The 21974-nt window shown below is 47.0% G+C and overlaps 1 protein-coding gene and 1 long non-coding RNA gene across 4 annotated transcripts in view; one reads left to right on the top strand and one right to left on the bottom strand.

The window, feature by feature from the left end:
* Nucleotides 1-1319: 1319 nt before the first annotated feature.
* On the top strand, nucleotides 1320-14406 carry LOC103678469. The gene is made up of 3 exons (XR_572685.2): nucleotides 1320-2463; nucleotides 2770-2874; nucleotides 12908-14406. It is a non-coding gene; the product is annotated as an uncharacterized LOC103678469 (long non-coding RNA).
* Nucleotides 3653-21974, bottom strand: part of CLTA (clathrin light chain A) — a 22298-nt gene continuing 3976 nt past the window's right edge. For 2 of the 3 annotated variants that reach the window (XM_040631599.1, XM_008707819.2), the window contains exons 2-5: nucleotides 17593-17630; nucleotides 15499-15616; nucleotides 10601-10712; nucleotides 3653-4095 (exon numbers count right to left, since the gene is read on the bottom strand). In XM_040631599.1, coding sequence (XP_040487533.1) covers nucleotides 3924-4095; nucleotides 10601-10712; nucleotides 15499-15616; nucleotides 17593-17630 — 440 coding nt within the window. In that variant the 3' untranslated portion in view covers nucleotides 3653-3923. The remainder of the gene's footprint in view (nucleotides 4096-10600; nucleotides 10713-15498; nucleotides 15617-17592; nucleotides 17631-21974) is intronic. The other variant, XM_008707820.2, reaches the window with a different exon arrangement.

The following is a 21974-nucleotide window of genomic DNA, read 5'->3' as shown; positions in this document are numbered from 1 at the left end:
CATGGTGGTTTTGATTTGCATTTCCCTGATTAGGGCTATTGAGCATCTGTTCATCGATCTGTTGGCCGTCTGTTTATCTTTAGAAAAATATCTGTTCAGATCTCCTGCCCAATTTTTAGTTGGGTTTTTAGTTTTTTGTTTTTTTTTTTAAGATTTCATTTATTTATTCGACAGAGAGAGAGACAGCCAGCGAGAGAGGGAACACAAGCAGGGGGAGTGGGAGAGGAAGAAGCAGGCTCGCAGCAGAGGAGCCTGATGTGGGGCTCGATCCCATAACGCTGGGATCACGCCCTGAGCCAAAGGCAGACGCTTAACCGCTATGCCACCCAGGCGCCCCTTAGTTTGTTTTTGCTATTAATAGTTTTTATTACTTTTTAAAGATTTTATTTATTTGAGAGAGAGCAAGAGAGCACAGCAGGGGGAGCGGCAGAGAGAGAGGGAGAAGCAGACTCCTGCTGAACAAGGAAGCCCGACGTGGGGCTCAATCCCAGAACCACGGGATCCTGACCTGAGCTGAAGGCAGATGTTTAACCAACTGAGCCACCCAGGCGCCCTGAGTCATAGGGGTTTTAAAATATATTTTGGATATTAACCCCTTAGCAGATAACGATTTGAAAATACTTTCTTCCATTCATCAGGCTGCCTTTTCATTTTGTTGGTTTCCTTTGCTGTGCGGGAGCTTTTCAGTTTGACATCCCACTTGTTCATTTTTGCTTTTGGGGTCAGATTTTTAAAAAATCACCAAAATCGAGGTCAAGGAGCTTACTGCCTATTGGTGTCAGGTCTTACATTCAAGTCTTTAATCCATTTTGAGTTAATTTTCATGTGGTATAGTGATCTAACTTTCCCAACAGCATTTACTAAGAGATGGTCTTTTCTCAGTTATATAATCTTGCCTCCTTTGTCATAGATTAACTAACCTTACAGCCATTGGTTTATTTCTAGGCTCTCCATTCTGTCACTCTAGACCATACTATTTTGATTACTATAGCTTTGTAATCTAGTTTGAAATTAGGGAGCATGATGCCTCCAGCTTTGTTCTTCTTTCTCAAGGTTGTGTTGGTTCTTTGGGGTCTTTTGGGGTTCCATACACATTTCAGGATTATTTTTTAAGATTTACTTATTTGGTAGGGGGGGAGAAGGGTAGACAGAGGGAGAGAGAGTCTTAACCAGATTCCATGCTGAGCACAGAGCCTGACACGGGACTCGATCTCCCAACCCTGAGATTTTGACCTGAGATGAAACCAAGAGTTGATCACTCAACCGACTGCTGTACCCAGGTACCCCTTAGGATTGTTTTAAAATATGCCACTGGAATTTTGAGAGACTGCACTGAATCTGTAAGCTGCTTTGGGTAGTGTGAATATTTTAATAATCTTCCAATCTGTAAACATGGAGTATCTTTCCATTTATTTGTCTTCAGTTTCCTTTGTTAATCTCCTAAGAGTTTTCAGTGTACAGGTCTTTTACTCTTTGTTTAAATTTTTCCCTGGGTATTTGTTCTTTTTGATGCCACTGTAAAAGGGATTGTTTTCTTAATTTCTCTTTCTGGTAGTTATGAGTATACAGAAATGCAACAGATTGCTGTATATTGATTTTGTGTCCTGTAACTTTACTGAATTTATTCCAACATTTTTTGGTCTTTAGGGTTTTCTATATTTAATGTCATGTTATCTGCAAAGACTGACAGCTTTACTTCAAGACTTACTGTCTTTTCCTTTTCTTGCCTAATTGCCCTGGCTAAAACTTATAATACTGTGTTAAATAACATTCAAAATTTGATATAAAAAGCAAAGTGGCCCCAAAAAAGTAGATTTATTTTTTAAACTTTTTTTTTTTAAGAAGTTTAAAACTAAATGTTGAACACTGAGTTCCTGGACCAGCTCCCTTCTCTTTTGGAGCCCCATGTGGGTAATGGAGGCATCAGAAACAGTTCTAAGTTACTGCTGTGGAACAAACCACCTCAAAATTTAAGAGGTTCAAACAGTAATCATTTCTCCCATGGTTTCTATGGATTAGGAATTTAGGAAAGGCTCTACCTGGCAGTTCCGGCTCAGGGTATCTGATGCCCTTGTAGTTATAGTGGTTACAGCTGGAGTAGCAGAGGTTTGAACACTAGGGACTGGCCAGGCATTTCTCTCTGCTTTCGTTTCAGGATCTGTGTGGGCTGGTTTGACTTCATCACAGAATGTGGCTTCAGGGTGGTATTTTTACATGGTGACACAAGGACCACCAGCCTGTGTAGCTTGCATGTTCCAACAAACCAGCTGTAAGCTGTGTTGCCTTTTATGATCTAGCTTTGGACGGCTCATAGCAGTACCTTTGTCATGTTCACCAGTCACCTCAATCTGGGGATGTCAGACTTTACTGATCTTTTACAACTGCCACATCTACCCTCAAGAAGCCCGTCTGGTGTGGGCGGCCAGACCAGTCCAGAGAACACCACCAAGACAGTATGAAAAGGTAAGCTGCCCCAGGTAGAGGGCCGCGGGAGCTCACGGAGGGGAGTAAGGGAAGGCATTGGAAGTGGAGGTGACCTTTGAGCTGATTCTTAAACTGGATTGACATTTTGAAGGGCATTAGCAAGGCCCAGAAGTAATAAATGGTTGGTGAACAATGAGTGGTTACTTGACTGCAACCAGAAGTGGCTAAAGGGAAAGAGTGAGCAAAGAGGCCAGAAATGTGAGCCAAAGAATGCCCAACTAAGAAGCTTGGGGGGGAGGGGAAGGCCATGGGCAGAAAAGTAATGAAGGTTCCTCTCCCCTCCAGACATAATTACCATAGGAGAGATGGCGCATTTTCCCTTTTGCCAATACCTACCCTTCTCCTGAGTGGTATTACAGTTTACATCAGTCTCCAACTTGGAAATATCAGGTAACTATAAGCAGATTTGACTTGGCTTTATTAGTTGCTCGAACCATCACCTAAAATGTGATAGGATGAAGACAGAGAAGACAGGTGTCGAAGCCTGAATGGTGCGCAGTCTCTTAGTGGTACCTGTTGTGTAGATCAGTATGGTCCAGAACTTTCTGTGATGATGTAAATGTTCTCTGTGCTGTGCAGCTGGGATGCCACCTAACCACATGCGGCCATTGAGCATATGAGATCTAGGGCTAGAAATGTACTCATTTATTTAAATAACCACATGTGCTTACTGTATTGGCCAGTGAGGCCTGGTTGAAGGCTCTGACAGTGAAATAGGAGCAGACTTGCTAGCGCTGGCACAGACCGTGTGTCCTGTGGGAATCCAGAGTAATGGGACTAGCCGCAAAGTAATGCCACCCTGATTCAGGTTTACTGGCTGAATCTGAAGGAGTAATACATACCCAGAGAGACCCCTGCTGAAAAATACTATCCAAGCCCTTCAAGTAGGGGACAGTGACAAGAGCCAGCTGGGAGAAAATGTCTGGGCTGGTGAGGGGATTCCCAGCTCTATCCCAGCTGGGCAACGAGAGATTAATTTTTAGCCATGGAACTCCCCTTTGCAAATGGAAACTTCCGTAGAATCCTACTATAGATCGTAGTAACTTGGAGCTCTCTTCGTTCAAGTCAGGCGTGGACCTTCAGTGGCTGTGCCGCCTTGTCCTCGAACTGGTAAAAGGAAATTCTCCATCCCTGCAGCAGGTCTTGAAGTCAATAATGAAGCTTCATGTTTATTGTTTGAAACAAATTTATTCTCAGAATAATGCACAAAAGTAGAGGTTGAGGCTACCTTTGGGAGGCTTCCCCCCCTTCCTCCCCCTCCTCTCTGACTGCCAGGGAGAACAGAGTTGAAGGAAACATGCAATCACAAACAATGATCAACTCTAAAGACAAAAAGGTTTGGTCCAAAAGAACTCAACATAATTAATCCAATTACTGCGCAGAGCTTCACTGAGTGGGAGTAAGCTACTGCAGACGTAGTGTCTCCACAGGGCGGCTCCTCAGTGCACCAGGGGGGCCTGCTTGAGGGAGATGAGGACAGAGCGCATGCGGGAGACGTCTTTGGCCTGCTTGCTGGACTTGGGGTTAAAGTCACACAGCCGGGCCACCCGTTCCCACTCAGTGCCTGGGGACGACTCGTCTATGTCGTTTACAAAGGCTTCTTCTGCTGCCCTGGAAGCAACAACAAAGTATGTCGGTTTAATGGAGAAGCCCTCGTGAGCTACCTGGCGGCTGCCTTGTTACAGAAGTGACTGCCTCTTCACGCCTGACTTAATGGCATTCTGCTTTTCCAAAGAGTAACAGCCCCTGGCTCAGCTCAGACTCGGGAGCAGACACGTGGCCAGTTCTCCTAGGCACAGAGGGCCCGGACCGCCGTGTAAAATGTTGGAATACAGGTGTTTGGTTCAGGGCTCACTCTCTGTCTCTGGAGACACAGAGCATTACCAAAGCAAGTCCTCAGCCGGCTATGCACGGCCTTCGTCAGTGGGAGCCAAACAGCAGGCCGGGCAAGAGTGTGCACAGTTTATGTTGGGCTCTACTGAGTTTCAAGTGAATTGAGAGACTTCTCAAAAGCCCACCGGTCATTGCACGATAGCCTCTGGATTTATTCCTAAGGCTGGAGAGAAACAGGGCAGATCAAAAGGAATTCAAGACACAGCTCCCATGCGAGCAGGCACTAGAGACTAAAGCCATTCTGGAAGGGGGTTTGTTAGGACATTCTCCAGGTGAGCTGCAAGTTGGCTGTTTTCCCTCCAGCCAGGTGCCTTGGGCCGCTCAGGGCATGTTCTGGAAGAGGTGGGCGCCCAATGGCTGAGGAGCCAATCAATGTTAGCTGCTTTGGGGTACAATGCTGCTCCAACATTCTTTCAGGTCAAGGTCAGCCCACCCCCCCGCTGGGAACTAACTGGTGGGAGCTCAGCCCAAAAGGACAGTGGAAAGAGGAGGAAGACACACTCTATTCATCTACTCCGACAAGCATCACGGGCAAAGCGAAAGCGATGGAGATGACTGGTCTGCGGGGACGGAGGGGTGGCACTCTCACAGGGATGGCCGTGGCGAACACTGCTGAAGCCCGGAGCCACTACGACACTGCGACTTCATGGCACACACAGTTAGGGGCAGTGAGAAAGGTTTACTTAACTGTTCTAGGCTGTAGCAAGGATGGTTTATGTTTGTGCTTAAAGGTGAAGAGAAGAAAAGAAACGAGAGAAACTTTAGGTCAGATATAGAAAATGAGAATGAGCTCAATGCAGATGGTCAGTAAGCTAGACATGCCCTTGCCACTCCGTCTACACTTAGGAACGTGCAGCTGGCTTTGCTGGGCCACCCTGCTGCCCAGCAAACCCAGACTCGACCTTTCCAGTCTCCGTTTCTACTCCAGAGAGAATGTGCAAAAATCAGTCCAACACCACCTGTAAGTCCAGCATTTCACAAATCTCATCACAAATGCATCTGGGGACCCAGGAAACCCCGCTCTGTATTCTAAAGGGATGAACGTGTCGAGGTCACAGGCCCTAAGATAAGCAGCTCTACAGCCATGAACCCATCGTCCACCCTTCCCACCAGTTACTCTTCCTTCTACCCTCATCTCCTTATCAAAATAGAGTCCTAATTTGTGAGGAAACAGCAAGAACTGTTTCCAAGTCGTCTTCGGCAATACTGCTTTGAAAACAAGAGTCCTTAAATATTTTTCCAGAGAAGATACAGTTTTCTTTGGGGGGAAAAAGCCACCGTGGCCCATTATCAGATAGCTTTGGCTATATCGACCTTAAAAAGCTGGGGCTTCTTTGTGCCAAAGTGGGGGACAGGCATCAGAAGCACAGAGAAGCAATTACAGGACCCCCACTCCCCTAACGAGACCACCTCCTTTGCTCCCAAGGAAGCAGCAACCAACCCCACATGTTCTTCAGAAGAACCAAATGTAGAAAATACTGCCTCCATCACGGGCTCCCAAGCAGGGAGGCGGCAGTGGTGGCGGTGGCAGCAACAGCCCACCCCAGTCCCAAAGCCTTCCCCAACAAGGTCACAAATGACCCACATTTTAAATGGGAATCTGCTTCCTTGCCTCCAAAACCCCGAATGTGGGGGAAAAGGCTCTCAGAGTTAAAGGGAGTCACGCTTCTGCAAGACAGTCGATGGATCCTACCCCCAACCTTCTAACTCTTAGGCAGTCCCTAGAGTGCCAGTTTGAAATAACTTAGGAAGCAAAACAGCTTGTGACATAACAGGAGCATTAACTCTAAACAAAAAGTAGAATCAAAACAGGAAAAAGAATTAGTTTTGCAACATACACATAACCAATCACGTCAGCGAAGGGTTGTTTGTAGAAAGCTTCATCTGCCACCCTAGACAGCAAGAGGTCCAAAAGGCAGGCAAGCAGGCAGGAAAAAAGAGAGAACATTGAGAAGCAGAAACATCTCAAATCCATAATAGAGGCACGACTGTGCTCGGGGGCGCCGCTCCCAAGGCTCTGTGCTCCCCCAGTGAGGCTTCAAGCGCCGGAGACTCCAGCAGGCAAGGTTCCCACTGGCCTTCCCCCTGGGGAGTCTCCCGGTGAGCCCTGCCAAGTCCTTCCCGAACTCATCCCAGCCACAGCGAGCAGGTCTCGGCCCCCACTTCTAGGTAAGCCCTTCTAGAGCTACTGTGTCCATTCGATCCAGTCCTCAACGCTGACAACCTAGGGCACAGTGTTCTCATCGACGCTTCACAGATAAGGTAACAGGAGGCCTGGAGAGGAAGCAACCTGCTCAACCCTGGGTGGCAGGAGAACTCACGAGCAAGCCCGCCTGGCTCTTTCCGCGGGACAGTAATCCTGCTTCCCAGCTGGCGTGCGCTCAGGAAGCCGTGCCACCGCCCTGTCCGCTTCCATCAGTCTCACTAGGCATCACAGCTGCCAGACGCCAGACACATTCCACCACTTTTTATCTCGGACTGTCTGACTCCTGCTTCCCCACCCTGACTGAAGGGGATCGATTTTCAGTATTCTGGGAATAGATGTGGTCATTTCAAAGTCCCCACCTCAGAGGAAAAAGGTGCTGGACACAAGTGGTCTGGTGGAAAGACCTGCAGCCAAGGGTCTTGGCTCTGGCTTCCTGTCTGTCCCTGAAGATGCTGGTCTGCTCGGTCCCTGCCAGACTGGACTGCTGTCACAAGGTACAGCCCAGGAACGAGAACTTCACTTAACTGTAACTCTTACACCAGAAATGGGTCAAAATGGCAGGGCTCTGGGACAAAAAGGAAAGGGGGCATGCTGGGTGAAGAGTTTCCACCCCAGGGGACAGGCTGGCTTAGACCTTATTGCCCCAGGCCCACCCCATCCACTGTGGGTGGGTGGGGAACCTCCCTCCAGGAGTTTTACTCTATGCTTTGCCAGGCTGGTTTGGGGCACAGGAGCAGAAGGGACATTTATAACGACGCTCATGCCTGCTCATTAACCTAGGCTCACTTATTTATTTGACGGGAAATTCTAGTAATTTTATCGGTTTATTTTTAAACTCACACATAGCCTTCCTTCTTTCCCATTTTGGTTTATACATAGGTGGTGGTTTGTGGAAATTTAAAGAAAGCAAAAAGAACAGCCTGACTGTAACTCTAAGTGAGTCAGCAGGAAAACAGAGTTGTTTGTGGGCCGAATGAGTGGGCAGGGAAGGAAAGGCAGGCCAGCTTGTAAGCCCATAATCCTTTTAGTTTACACAGAGGGCTAAACGTAACCAACTTCAACCTGTGCGCGCTCCTAGTGAAGAAAATAAGGGTTGAAGTGACTCCGGTCAAGACATCTCGAAGACAACAAAAGCTTGAACGGCAGGCTTCCGCTCCTCTGCAGTGAGCCCCAACACTGAAGAACTGTCAGTGACAGCACAGCGCCGTCCAGTTTCAGACAGACGGAGCGAGTGGAAAACCATGATCACTACAGGCGGCCCCTGTCTGTTCTTCACTCATCAGAGGGGCCTGAAAGCAACAATCCTCAGGGAAACGGGGCGAGGGGACGTGGGCCTGATCACAGGGTGCTCAAGAAGTGACCCACATAAAGAACCCCCAGTGGGCATGGAAAAAATGTTTGCCATCACAGAGAATCAGGGATTCCCAAACTTTTATAAATCTTGAAAGAGATAAAAAGCACCAGAGCAACCTGTAAAAGGGGAAAGGTTTCTGTCACAGTTTGGAAGGGAACATGGTCTGGGCTGCTCTCAGGTCACTACTGTTCCGACTGGCTCCCATGGAAGAGTTTTTTCCCACAGGCTGTTACTAATAATTCATGGCTCTTGTGCAGTGATATTTGGGCCCCGAGTTGGGCTACAGGGAAGGAGATGCCAATTGCAGAGGGACACCAGACTACAGCTGCCATGAAGGCCAGACCCATCTGGCACCGGGCCTAGCACAGATGTGCGCCTAAGGTTTTAAGTCAGGGCATGTAGAAGGCAGGAGGCCTGATGATACACGGATAAAAACAGGCCCTTGCTCCCCACCATATCTCCTCTCAAACTGCTCGGCCTTAGCTTTGTGGTGCCTTAAACACCCAGCGGCGGCAGAAGTCATCCGGAGGACACATGCTTAAAACGAGCATTCTATTTTTCTCTTGATAGTCACTATTTACCTATAGACAGAGTTCTTTTACATACATAAACGGACTTACTCCTTTAGTCCCACAGCACGCTGTTTAGAGAGTCAAACACGGAGGGGGAGTGTCAGCAATGTCAAATTCTCCAGGGGAAGGGGTGTACCATTGGAAGAAGGCCCCCACAGTGGGTCCAAATGGCTCCCACCCCAGCCCATGAAGAGTAAGCGGAATAAAGTGTCAAAACCATCCCTTCTATCCCGGAACTCTGGTGACAAAAGGCCAGCGTGCCACTAGTCTGACAAAGAGTCTGCCCTATGCTTCAAGGTTTCTTTCTGCAAGGCAAGCAACCTGCTTTGGGAACAGCCATACATTCCCCGTGAGTGGCAAGAGTAAGTCTCTTCCCCTCTCTGGAACTTGGGAGGTTCATCTATGAGACCATCCGACGCAACGTTCTACAATCCTAAGAAAGGTACCAAAGCCCTAAATCCGTGCCTGGAGGGACTAAACCGTGAAGACTGAGCTCCTAAAAACAGGTGTGCTCATTCGCTCCAAGGACAACGAACGCTGTATATACAGACAGCCCTTTCTCTACAGAAGGGATACAGTTCAGCAAAACTGCAATTAGAAGCTTATTCCCGACTCATTTTTTTTTTAAGTCTGAGAATCTATAGGTCAACTTGTTTACACATTAGGGATCCTGAACAAGGAGGGTCAGCCTGGTTTTACCAAGCACTTCAGGGCAGAATGACTCATGGGCAACCTGCCAGGATACACAGGGCCGCAGGGCTTGCACAAAGCACCCACTCAGCTCCCTTTAGAGCTCTGAACTTGTACCTGGGGTAAATCATCTTGAATGTGCAGAGAATGAAGCAGCCTGGACCTGTCAGCGCTTGAAACTGATCACAAGCTCAGGAGCAGCCCTGGTAGCGAATGCTTCCCTGAGCAACGGGACACCAAGAGCAGAGGGCGGTCCCCGCCATACCTATCACAGAGCCTCCCCCCGGAACCTGAGAGGCACAGCTAGGGAGTACATCCCCCAGCCTGCCATCTGAGGGGCAGCTGACAGAACCAAGGATGGCCAACGAGAGACAGGCAGCTGAAGACTACCGCACAGAACGGTCCATCTGTTCTGCCGTAGCTGCCCCACAGTAAACAGCACAGGCAGGCTGGCAAAGCAGTCCGCTCCCTCTTTGCTGGCACATTTCCATCTAAGAGCTGCCAGAGGCAAGAGCACTTAAACCAACTTCTGCCTCTGAGGGCAGGAACCTAAGGCTTACAAACACCCCTGGCTCAGTCTAGCCTCTCTCTCCAGTGAGGTAGTGGAGTGACCACGGAGTGAGAGCTGGCCTCTGAACCCAGCAGGGCAGGCAAGCCATTGGCCCGCATCAAGGCCAGCAGTGCTGCCTTCACCCTTCTCTGAGCTACTTCCAAGGGGACTTTAAGCGTGGAGTAGTCAAGACCGCAGGTGCCGGTCAGTGGGGACAGAATGAACTTGGTTTCTCCCCACAACTACTTAATCTTCAGTGAGTGAGTCCATTCCGAAGAGCATTTTTAAAAAGTCAACTCAAGTTTTTCCTAGACACAGAAGTCCCCAGAGAACCCTTAATTCCGAAGCACCATATTGGAACGTCCTTGGCTACCCAATTACACACACGTTTCCCTGCTACCGGACCCCTCTGTAAAGCAGCTTTCAGAGGGCAGGGCTGTATCTAGGGGATGCGACATAACCAAGTCGATAATCATCTCAAAAGTACTGAGATCCTGTATATTCATGAAAGTGGCCCTTCATTTCAGGGTTACATTTCCACATTCCACATGAAGTAACTTTCCCAATAGCTGTTTCATGCTATTACATATCACACCATCACAAGCAATACAGAGTAACCAGACTCTTAGCTGAAGAGCTAAATTCACTACAACTGGGGTGGCTAAAGGACAGGCTGAATTATGCTCCCAAGACCCAAGAGACCTGCAACCTTTATGTTTCAAGTACTTTTTCCAAAACCTGCAAAGACATTTCACACTACAAGAGGCAGCATGTGAGAACGATCCTGGCTGTTAGGAATGAACGTGATTCAATCCTGGGAAGCAAGCAGTGCTAGCAGCGCCGGGACTGACCTGTTGTTTGCTTTTGTTTTCTGTAGCTGCTCGTCCTGCCTCGCGTACCACTCTTCTAGCTCCTTTATCGCTTTTTCTTTCCACTCTGCTTCTTGCTTCCGAGAATTGGCATCTTTGAAGGGAAGGAGAAGAAACACAAATGAGGCAAAACACAAACTGAAGTTTGCCCCATCAATTTCTTTCAGTCTCACTAAACTTACGGTGTGTGCGGGTTTGTGTCCGTGCGCGCGTGTGTGTGTGTGACAGAGTCAGGAAGGTAGACAAACTTCTGTTTTCCCTGTTTGTACCTACAGGCTGTGATCCCAGTGATTCTGTCTAAGCTGTTTCACATTTTCTCTCAGTCCACTGACATCTTAGTGGATTCACTAGTTTTAGGGTTTCTTTTGGGGGGGAGGAGGATACACAGAAAAAAGCCTTTGGGGGCACCAACTGGGGAAAACGCAGAGGATTTTTTTTTTTTTGGAAGATTTATTTGAGAGAGAGCGCACGTGTACGAGAGCATGGTGGGAGGAGGGGCAGAGGGAGAGACAGGAAAGTCTCAAGCAGACTGTTGTGTGTGTGGAACCCGACTCGGGGCTCAATCCCAGGACCCTAAGATCACGACCTGAGCTGAAATCAAGAGGCAGGTGTCCCACCGACTGAGCCACCCAGGTGCCCCAGGAGGATTCTTTAATAATTATGCTGCCAATATTAGATCAGGGTGGACCACTGATACTAGAAAATCTTTGAACAAAATCTTCTCACAAACAAAACATCCCAACTCTGCCAATGGATGGTTTTGTAAAACACAAGGTCGCACTCTCTTAACTGAACATGGCAGAAGCACTGGTATGAAGCAGAAAGCTAATGTTAAAATTACCAGAGGTAGAGAGGATTCAGGAACAAGGGAACAGCAGAATATAGATGTTAAGAGTTGAAGGGGACCACAAAACATCTATTCTTGCTTAGATTACAGAGTGAGTTTGTGGCAGAGCTAGGACAGAACTAAAGAAGCTCTAATGGAGAGGACTGCAGGGGGTTGAGGTGGGGTGGGGAAACCATTAACAGTTATCCAGAAGGTTCTAGAATGAGAGAGCACACACAAACTTAGCAAGTTTACCAGGCTGGAGTCTCAAATATGACAACTAGCTAAAGAGACCAAGTCAGTAGATAGCAAGACATAGAAATGCAGGTCATAGCTACTATGCGGTTGACATCTGAAGTTACCCTGAGACTTTACTTGAAACACGTTCTTAAGGACATCCTCTCTGGCAGGTGTTTTCTAATAGAAGTCTCATTTAATCTTTACAAAAATCCTGAGAAGGTAAACTCTAGACCCATGTTCAGCCCTGAGAAAAACGATAGCTCAGAAAGTCTGAGTAACCCTTCCTAAGGTAAGTGGCAGAGCTAAAATTCAAACCCAGGTCTGACTCTGAAGCTTACAGGTTCTTACTTCATTAAGCTGCCTCCAAAGGGAGGGACAGAAAAGAAAACAAACCCAGAAAACAATCACAAGATGTGACTAGAAGGTGGTCATAGTGATCCAGACAAGAGTTTGGACAGTGCAAGGCGGAGCCCAACCTGTAACTGGCTAAGTAGGAAGCAGTGGTGGCGGCGGCGAGTCACCCCTTGAAGGGACGCAATGAAGCACTTAGGGCCTTTCAAGATCTTACATAACAACCTGCAGAGGGCTGTGTCTGTAACCACAAGAAATTGCTTGTCAGCAGCTAGAAACTCCCCCAAAGTTTCAGATTGTAAAGAACCGGTTACCCTGTTATTTATCAAAAGTGACCTATCACTCAATTTTTTTTTTTGAGAATGGGGGGGCACGAAGGGAGAGGAGAGTCTTGAGGCTACACGCCCAGCTTGGAGCCTGACATGGGGCTCAATCTCACAAGCCTGAGATCATGACCTGAGTCACCCAGGCGCCCCACTCGGAATTCTTTTACTCAGACTTCCACTGAGAGTCAAGTCTATACAGCACACTTCTGATATGCGTCCACGGCACGAAGCAGAGGGGGAATGGAGGGTGCGAGGATGCGGTGGGAGATGCTATGGGCTGGCACTGCATGTGGACAAGAAACCACAAAATACTAGGGTTAAAATCTCCTTTTCAAGAATGGTGAAATTACTTCTGGAACATTACTTTTGATTGGAGAGTATTTCCTTATAGTCTAAAGATGATTTTTTAAAAGTTTATTACACTAGGAACAAAAAGCACAGAAATTTAGCTCTGAAAAATTAATCTAAATAAAAACTGTAACCATCTACACAGATTGTAGATCTTGCAGAAAACCATCCCTTTAAATTGTCTTCTTGCTTTTACAGATATTTGAAAAGCAACACTGGCAATAAGAATTTAGAATTCTGGGACATCTGGGTGGCCCAGTTAAGCGTCTGCCTTCAGCTCAAGTCATGGTCCCAGGGTCCTGGGATCGAGCCCTACATCGGGCTCCCTGCTCAGCAAGGAGCCTGCTTCCCCCTCTCCCTCTGCCGCTCCCCCTGTCCCCTGCTTGTGCGCTCTCACTCTCTCTCAAATAAATAAAATCTTAAAAAACAAAAATTTAGAGTTCTTAAATGCTTAGCTCAGTAGGACGAAGATCCAAGCGACAATACAATCTCTGCACGTGGGCAGAAGAGGGCGAGAAGGCTGACAGTCCCTAGAGAGCAGGCGCACTGACAGCCGTCTTCTTGGGCCGTCCTCCTTACTGTTCGTGGAAAAGAAAACTGTGAGAACGCAGTCAGCAGCTAAGCTGAAAACCACGCACACTGGTTCTCTATTTTTAGCATCTTGTGCTTTCTCACAGTTCTTGCAAAGGAAAAAGATGAAACTGAAGAAACACCTAGTTCACAGACCAATTTAATTCAATTCCAAAGCCAAATGTTTGATTTCAGAAAAGCATCCTGAGTTAAGAAAACAGCACTTCATGGAATATTCCCACAGTGCCCAAGCTGATCACTGGAGGGGGGGAAAAGGCAATTTTTCCAGACACCAAAGTGACCAAAGTGTACTCTTTCCACAGAGAAGACAACTTTGCTAAACTTGAAAGAGAAAAGAGACAAGTTCTGTAACATGACAAATACTAGCGGCGTCGTCCTGCCTCTCTGCCCACTCAGAAGAGAGACACAAAGAACAAGCCAAGACTGAAGCTACCAGCACCATGAAGACAATCTTCGTCTTTTTAAAGCTGCACGGTCCAGTACAGGAGCTGCTAGCCACGTGCGGCTATTTGTTAATATTAAATTAAAAATTCAGTTTCTCAGTCATACTAGTCACATTTCAAGTGCTTAACAGCCACACGTGGCTAGTGGCTGCCGTACGGGCAGCACAGATCTGTAATATTTCCTTCAAAGAAACTACTGCTGGACAGTGCCATAAAGGCTCCAACAGAAACGTGCCCTGCGGCTTTCAGAACAAATCAGTTGGGCCGGAGAGAGAACAGATTTGGCACCACCTGGGCCGCACTTCTACGTGTCAGTTAATCCCATGTGAAGAACAAGGAATCAAGTTTTTACTAATTCAGTGGTTCCCAAGAAGGACTAAGAATACTGCCATTGTGGGTACACAGAACAACATCATTATTTCCAGATATACAATAAAATATTTAGGCATGAAATAGATGATGTATCTGCAAGTGGATCAGAAATGTGTGTGTTTAAAACATAATACATACATACATGCTTCATTTACATAAAGATACCCCAATATGGCAAAATGTTAATCACTGACTCTAAGGGGGTGCACACAGGCTCATTTTATTCTTCAACTATTTAGTGTTTGAAATTTTATTTCAAGTTTTAAGTAATCTCTACACCCAATGTGGGGCTCGAACTCATGACCCCAAGATCAAGCGCTGCACGCTCTACCAACTGAGCCAGGCAGGCACCCCTGCATTAGAAATTTTAATAAAGGGGGCGCCTGGGTGGCTCAGTTGTTAAGTGTCTGCCTTCGGCTCAGGGTGTGGCCCCAGGGTCCTGGGATTGAGCCCCACATCGGGCTCCTCCCCTGGGAGCCTGCTTCTTCCTCTCCCACTCCCCCTGCCTGTGTTCCCTCTCTCGATGGCTGTCCGTCTGTCAAATAAATAAATAAAATCTTTAAAAAAAATTTTTTTAATAAAGAGCTGAGACAAGAATCCCCGCTGGCTGTATCTCCACACTGTGCCACACCCCTGCAACCCACCTATGTACAGATACCGAGTCTCCTGATTTTGACCAAGAGCCACGCTCCACACACGCAGTTCCTCACCAAAGGCCAGGCCAGCCGGCACTGATCTCGGTGGGACGGCGTATATGACCAGCAACGTGGCTGAAGGGACGGAGGGGCGTGGACTATGAAGCAGGGCAGACGTAAGCCCTGTGTGATTCAAAAACTTATTCTAGGATTCTTACTTTCCTCACTCACAAAAACAAAAACTTAGCTTACAGGGATATTAGAGTAAGAAAGCCAAATTGTACATGCTTCCTAATATACTTCACATTTTCTTCTTAAAGTGTTCCCTTAAGTTCAGCCTAGAAATGATAAATGGACTTTGAAGTCTCTCGCACGGAGACCTTCAAGTATACATAACACTCTCATAAATACCATCTCAGACTAACCCTGGAGTTGGTAACGCTCATCTTACCCCACAGATGAAGAAACAGACTCTGCAAGGTCTGAACCACCGAGTGTCCACAGCACCGCTCTGCTCGGCCCGAGGGGATGCCCGTGGTGGTGGCTCTCTGAGCTGCCCTAGCCCTCACAAAACGGCCTGTTATTAAGCATCTGCCTGGGGGTGGCCTTGTGACCCTCAGCCTGAGGAAAAGATCTTCCCAAATACTAGACAAGGACATTACGGCTAATTCCAATTAAAAAGGGCTAAGAGTCAAGGTCAACTATTCCACTGAAAACAGACACCCGAAGATAGAAAAAGATTCCTTACCAAGGGCTTCCAAGCGTTCCGTCTGCTCTTCTCTCCATTTACGGATACTTTCAGGCTCTGATTGCAATCGATCCACTTGTGAAATAGCTGCGTAACTGTCTGTTGGACCATTACTCTCCTTAACACAAAACACAGTTGTGTTCTCAGTACCAGACACGCCTTCCCGAAATGCGCCTCACCCTCAGCAGAACACCCCGGTTATGCACTGACGGCTGGCTGTTGTAAAATGTTCAAGGATTACCTTAAAAGCAACGACACCACCTTACAGGCTCATAGGGAGTTCTCAACATTACTGCACATAATCCTTACAATCCACAAGGGAGGCAGAGTAGTTGTTACCCTGCCTGTTAATAACTGGGACAGAGTGGGAGAGAGGAAAGAGGGGAGGTGAGTCATGGACTTACTAGGAAACAGTGTTAGCAGTTTTAGTTTCCTCACTTAACACACAGCTTATGTGGGATCTTCAAGGTAACAAAGGTAAACTGCACAGCAAGGCCTAGAACCTAAAACTTCTAAATGCTATTAAACAATGCAGGAAAAAGAGCACCTGATACCACCTAACCAAAGTATGTGAATTCTGGGTAAAAGGGAGTCCAAAAGAAAATGTGCAGTCACTGCAGTCACACCAAGGAAAAGAACAGAAAGGCAAGCAAACAGGAGTCACAAGGGTGTGTGTGGGGGGGCAGATTCTTTATAGTGGTAAGGTCTGACGGCTAATAAACTGACAAAACTCAAACAGAATTTAATCTCTACAAATTTTTTCACCTGTTGAACTAGGGAATAAATTCCAGGTTCACCTAACCAGACTATAAAAAGATGGAAGAATGACAGTATTAGTAACTAACTTACTGACGCTTTCCATGCATCAGGCACATAAAAGCTTTATGTCCCAAGCAGCTTGCAGTTTTTATTTCCATTTCACATTTGGGGGGACTAAGCCGAGGCACAGATCCAATTCACAGCTAGTAAGAGGTAGAGGCCGGATCTGAACCCCATTCTGTCTCACTCTAAGGGCTAAGCTCTAAACCAGGCGCGGGAAACTAGAGTCTAGGCCAGCTGCCTGTTTTTGTAGTTAGATTCGACAGGAGCACAGCCGTGTGCACCCGCATACGTACTGTCTACGGATGCTCTCACATTACAGCAAGGGCAGTCTGACACAGGCCTTATGACAAAGCTTAAAATGTTTACTATCTGGTACTTTACGAAAAAGTTAGTCCATCCTTGGTTTAAACCAATTAGACTAACATCCTTCCTGCCAGTTAACTGGTTGAGAGATGGGCAGAAACCCACACATAAGCAAAGCACTATGCTATTTCCCCAGGCTATAGTGACTACTTCCAGTTGGTCCAGAAGGAAATGCAAGATTTTTGTGGGGTGGTTGGGAGAAGAGAGAAAGCCCCATCTTGTTCTAGATAACATGACATGCACATGAGAAGCCCAGATGTGCTGTAGTCACTTGACCACCAAGAAAAATGCTTGAGCACAAAAACGCACACTCAGCAAGCAGAGCGAGAGTCCTAGGGGAACTGAGTCAGAGTCCTGGTCCAAGGACACTTCAATTATAAAAACTGGTAAGACTTTTTGTGTTTAAGCTAATCTGAGTTGGGCTGGCAATACAGAGGGAAAACAACGGCAGTCACCGCAAATTCCAGCCCCCTCTCCTCCAATACAGTCTCAACGGTTCAAATATCCTGGCCCCACTGCATACCAGCTTTGTTACTTTTAGACTACTTTGTGCCTCAGTTTCTTCATATGTAAAATAGGATACAGGTCCCCCAGGTTGATGAGAGAATTAAAGAGTAAATATAAGCAGTGCCTGACACAGCCCATGGCACACAGTGTTTAAATCAGCCACTGCTATCATCGTCACCATAAGGCTGCTCATTTCTTGAGAATAAAATCAGTATACTAGGGCCACGTCAGTAACATTTTAAAGGCATGATCAACGTCACTTCTCTTCAAATCCTTCCATTTAATCAGGTAACATACCCAATACTAATACATCTAGGAAAGTCAAAGGAGTAAGGTCCTTTCTAGGTCAATCAATTCAAATCACAGGAAAGGAAGACTTAACATAATCAGAGTACTCTGTACCTGGTAGTACTCGCCATTCATCACTCCATCCACAGCATCTGCAAGACATAAAATTTCGGTCCGTCAGTCAGGACTAGTCAAATGCTGGGCCAAAGCATTACAGAGTCTACTACGGTCCCATCTGCTGCAGGGACTGTGCTACGCACTAGACAGAACAATGAACGACTTCCTGTTTAATGAAACCAAGATGTGCTTATACACAAATTACTTCACCAAAAGGTGGACAAATCTGGGCCAAACCCCCAGTTCAAAAGCTTTTTGATCTTTTGCCCTAGAGAGAGAACACATGGATGCCTGGTAGAAGAGTCTCAGAGAGAGCCTGTTTCTCTATGACAGTTCTGGAGAAGGCAAAGGAAAACTGGAGCCTGGAATCAGTGAGCAAGGACATGCAGCTTCGTGTTCAAACCAAGGTGCTTTCTTGGGGGTCAGGACTCTCCATCCCGTACCTGTAGACCTAAGGGTCTATAACTGAGATTTCTTGGGCTATTCCTCTAGACACCTGAACTAGTCTGGGATAGTAAGATTTGGGCACACCAAATTAAGTATTTTCAAGGATGCAAGTCACAAAAAACTCAGCGTGGTGTATGATCCAGCCTCACTAGCACAATTCATTCACGCGCTCAATGAGAAAGCCCATCTTGAAAAATGTGGAAATGGTGCTTTTTAGTAAGACCTAGAGACCATCAACCCATATAGTACAAAATGGTGGTCCACAGTCGGAACATATTTAAAACACACACTATTAAGTCAGAAAATTTCACACATTCAGGATGTCTAGGTTTTGGGGTGAGGGCAGGCAGACAGAATTCTGATCTGGCAATCTTGGGCCTGCGTGAGAGGAGGGCAGCCTTTACATACAGTACACTCTGTATGTCTATCTGCCAGGACCCCAGCCCCCCCCCCCTTTTTTAACCCATTCTGAGTCTCAGTAACTCAGCTACTTGACGACCCTGAGAAGTCTGCGTCCTCAGCCCTGCCCTGACCCACAAGCCATCACGAGGAGGCGGTCTGTAGAGGGCTGCCTGCTATCCCTCTGGGGTGGCTGCCCCGCCTTCTTTTGAAAGCCCTGATACAGGCACCATAAAGATTTAGCTTCTGCCTACACATTCTGGACTCTGGATCTGTTGGTTGACCCATCCTACCTCCTCCTCCCCTTCCTCCCCCTCCCCCTCCCACCACTACCACCACCACCACCTACTACTTCCATTATTTTGTCCTTTTTTTCAAACTACTTCAAACTATTTATTTGTCCAATTTTCCCCCCCAAACTTACTGCATGGGTGGGATAGGGAAGATGAGAGGAGAGATGCACCTAGTACCCAAAAAAACTAATAGAAGTATTTGGGGGGCATATTTAATTGCTCCTCGGTAATAAATTCCTTCATCTAGAACCGCTAGCACAGACTGTGCCCAGCGGGCAGCATCTGGAGCAGCCCGGCGCGGTGACACCATGCTGGTTGTCCTGAAGGCCCGCCAGCAGCTGACCTTCAAGACAGAGATTCCTGGGTCACAGGATAGACATTTTATTTTTTATTTTATTTTTTTATTATGTTATGTTAGTCACCATACAGTACATCATCAGGTTTTGATGTAGTGTTCCAGGAGTCACTGTTTGCGTAGAACACCCAGTGCTCCATGCAATACGTGCCCTCCTTAATACCCATCACCGGTCTATCCCATTCCCCCACCACCCTCCCCTCTGAAGCCCTCAGTTTGTTTCCCAGAGTCCACAGTCTCTCGTGGTTCATTCCCCCTTCCGTTTACCCCCGCCTCTTCATTCTTCTAAATACCAACCACTTGCCCCCTTTTAGTGTCTCATTTATATTACCACCATCAGCACATGACTGCCCCGTTTCTCAGACACTTAGTGATAGTAAAGACTAGTTTTAGGTTTTTAAATTTTTGCTAAGTTGATAGCAAGGAAAAAACTTAAGGCGGCTTTGCCCCGCAGATCTTTTTCTTGTGAGGTAATCATGTAGCTGACATCTGATTTTCTTTACCGAATTGTCTGAGTTTTGCCCATTTTTCTGCTATCTTTTGATCTCTTCACTTTTCTATTGTCTTCTCATATTACAAATATTTCCCCATTGTCATTTTATATGGTTTCTTCTGGTACTAAAAAAACAAAAATGCCTCTCTTTAATCCCCTGGGATTTATTTTTGTGTAAGGTAGGAAAGAGGGAGATAATTTTGACTCTTAGAGCTTATAATGGCTAGTACGGCCAGGCCTAGGCCTTAATTCTGGTTAATATATTACATTTAACACACCAAATATCCAGTTAATATATTCCAGCCCAGGGCCATTCCCAATAGGAAAGCCTTTGATCACCACTCCATACAATTCTCCTCCCATCCCTCCTCCTAAGTCACAGGCTGCCTGCCTGCCCTTCAGGACGGAGGACTCATCCAAACCCACCAGCAAGTGCCTTGAGCTCTTACTAGTTACTATACTGACATTCAACTGGCCCAAGTCAAAGAACTGCCTGTTGCTGCAAAACATGCAGAAAGACATCTAGGGCCTTGATTTATTGGGACAACGAAGCTAAGCAGCCCGATGTTCCAGAAGGAAACCTTCTAGGGCATTTCAGGAACTCCAGAGAAAAACAAGGGCCAGAATCAGTTTTCAGAGAAGACATTTTGTCCCAAGCCCACCTTCGACTTCCCATGGTGCCATCCACTGAAAGTTAAGCAGACGTGGGTCTGAATGCCAGTGGAGACAGGTATTAGCTTGCCGCCTTAGGAGCACTGCTTAACCTCCACGACGGTTTCTTACCTGAAATAGGACCCCACTACTTCGCCTGCGGCCACTGCGTGCACCTGCGGCTACAGAGAACCGGCCGGCGGTCAGTGCACAGCACTCATCACCAAGCACGAGACTTGCCGAACTTCTCTCCACCACGGCTACCTAGAAGATTACTCCCCTCCTCCAGGCTTTCCTTTAATTCATGTGCCTCTCTTCCTCCTCCAAGGAGAGACTTGTCAGAAACAACAAACGGCGCCTCACTGCCATACTCTCAGCAGCTCCTTAATCACCTCTTTTTCTCCTCCCTCCTCAGCCCTCGTAAGTGAGGGCTTTTCAGCAGCTCTACTTACGCTGCCTCCTTCCTGCCTACTTGTTCTTCCTCAGTATCTGAGCCACTTCACTCAGCTGCTCACCTCCCACCTCTAGACTTCCCGCTCTTCTCCAGGCCTCGTAACAACCGAAGGAGTCACCCGAGGCTTGGGCTCTGGTTTCTGCCTGCTCCCGTCCTTCCGGGGAGTTTTCCCCAAGGCTGCTCCTCTACCCGTTAGAGCCTCCTGCCAATGCATCTCTGCATATAGTAACACATCAGACACAGGGCTCCCTCCTAAAATCTTTTTCCTCAGCACACCCGAAGGCCTACAGGCTTTGTAATGCCTCTCTTCTGACTCCCATGGAGTAACAGCATAGCCAGGTACTGCGGCAGTAATATACCAAGTACTGTGTGTAAGCACTTCACAGGTACTAATGTAATCCCAGTGACCTACGTGGTCTCCATCTGTACCCTGTACAGACGAACAACCTAAGGCAGGGCGGTGGCGGTTACCTAAGTTGCCTGAGACCACAAAGTTAAACTTACACTCAAACGGTCTAGGACAGCACAGAACCTTAACCACTAGAGTGCATCTTTTCAAGGAAAGAAAGGAAAGTGTTCAACTAGTTCTCTAATCCCCAAAGGAAGTGCTGACCACAGCACTACCACCAACTTCAACGACGCTGTCAGAGGTCTGGCTTTAAATCACTAAATGCTTAGTTCACTAAGAAAGTCCTTCCTAGAAACTAAGTCAGCAATCACCCCTTCCTTCCCTTTGCTGAAAGCTTAATGCACAAGGGACCTGTGTATCCAACTCTAGCCTCTCCCTTTACCTCTCCAAACTGCCCATCATCAACATGTGTCATTTCTCTACAAGACTCTTGGACCTGGTATTTTTGTGCATTCCTTCGTAAGTATCCACTAGGTGCCAGACACCCTGCTAGGCACTGGGGATACAACTGTAAGCAAGACAGGACAGTTTTCTAATTACGGGTCCTGATTCTCCCAACTCTGGCCTACCCAAGGCAGCCACACTGCCTTTCAGAAATGACAATCTCTTGTCCCGTGATCCCCCTGCTGAAACAACTGCAACAGCATATGGTACAGTCTACGGGTAGGGAGACCGGGGGGCGTAGCTAAGAAACTGCCCTTTTTTCTTAAGCAAGTCATTTCTCTGCAGGACTCGTTTTCTTATATTAAATGAGGAAAGTAAACTAACGATCTAAGAAGTAAATTTTATGATTCTCAAGCAAATGTTAATAAACACCACCCAACAACAAAACCCTACGGACTTAAAGCCAACTTCACCCCCCCCCCCCCCCCCCCCCC

Source organism: Ursus maritimus, unplaced genomic scaffold (genome assembly GCF_017311325.1).
Source record: "Ursus maritimus isolate PB19 unplaced genomic scaffold, ASM1731132v1 scaffold_17, whole genome shotgun sequence".
Classification (NCBI taxonomy): Eukaryota; Metazoa; Chordata; class Mammalia; order Carnivora; family Ursidae; genus Ursus; species Ursus maritimus.
This window is presented reverse-complemented; position numbering and strand designations above follow the sequence as displayed.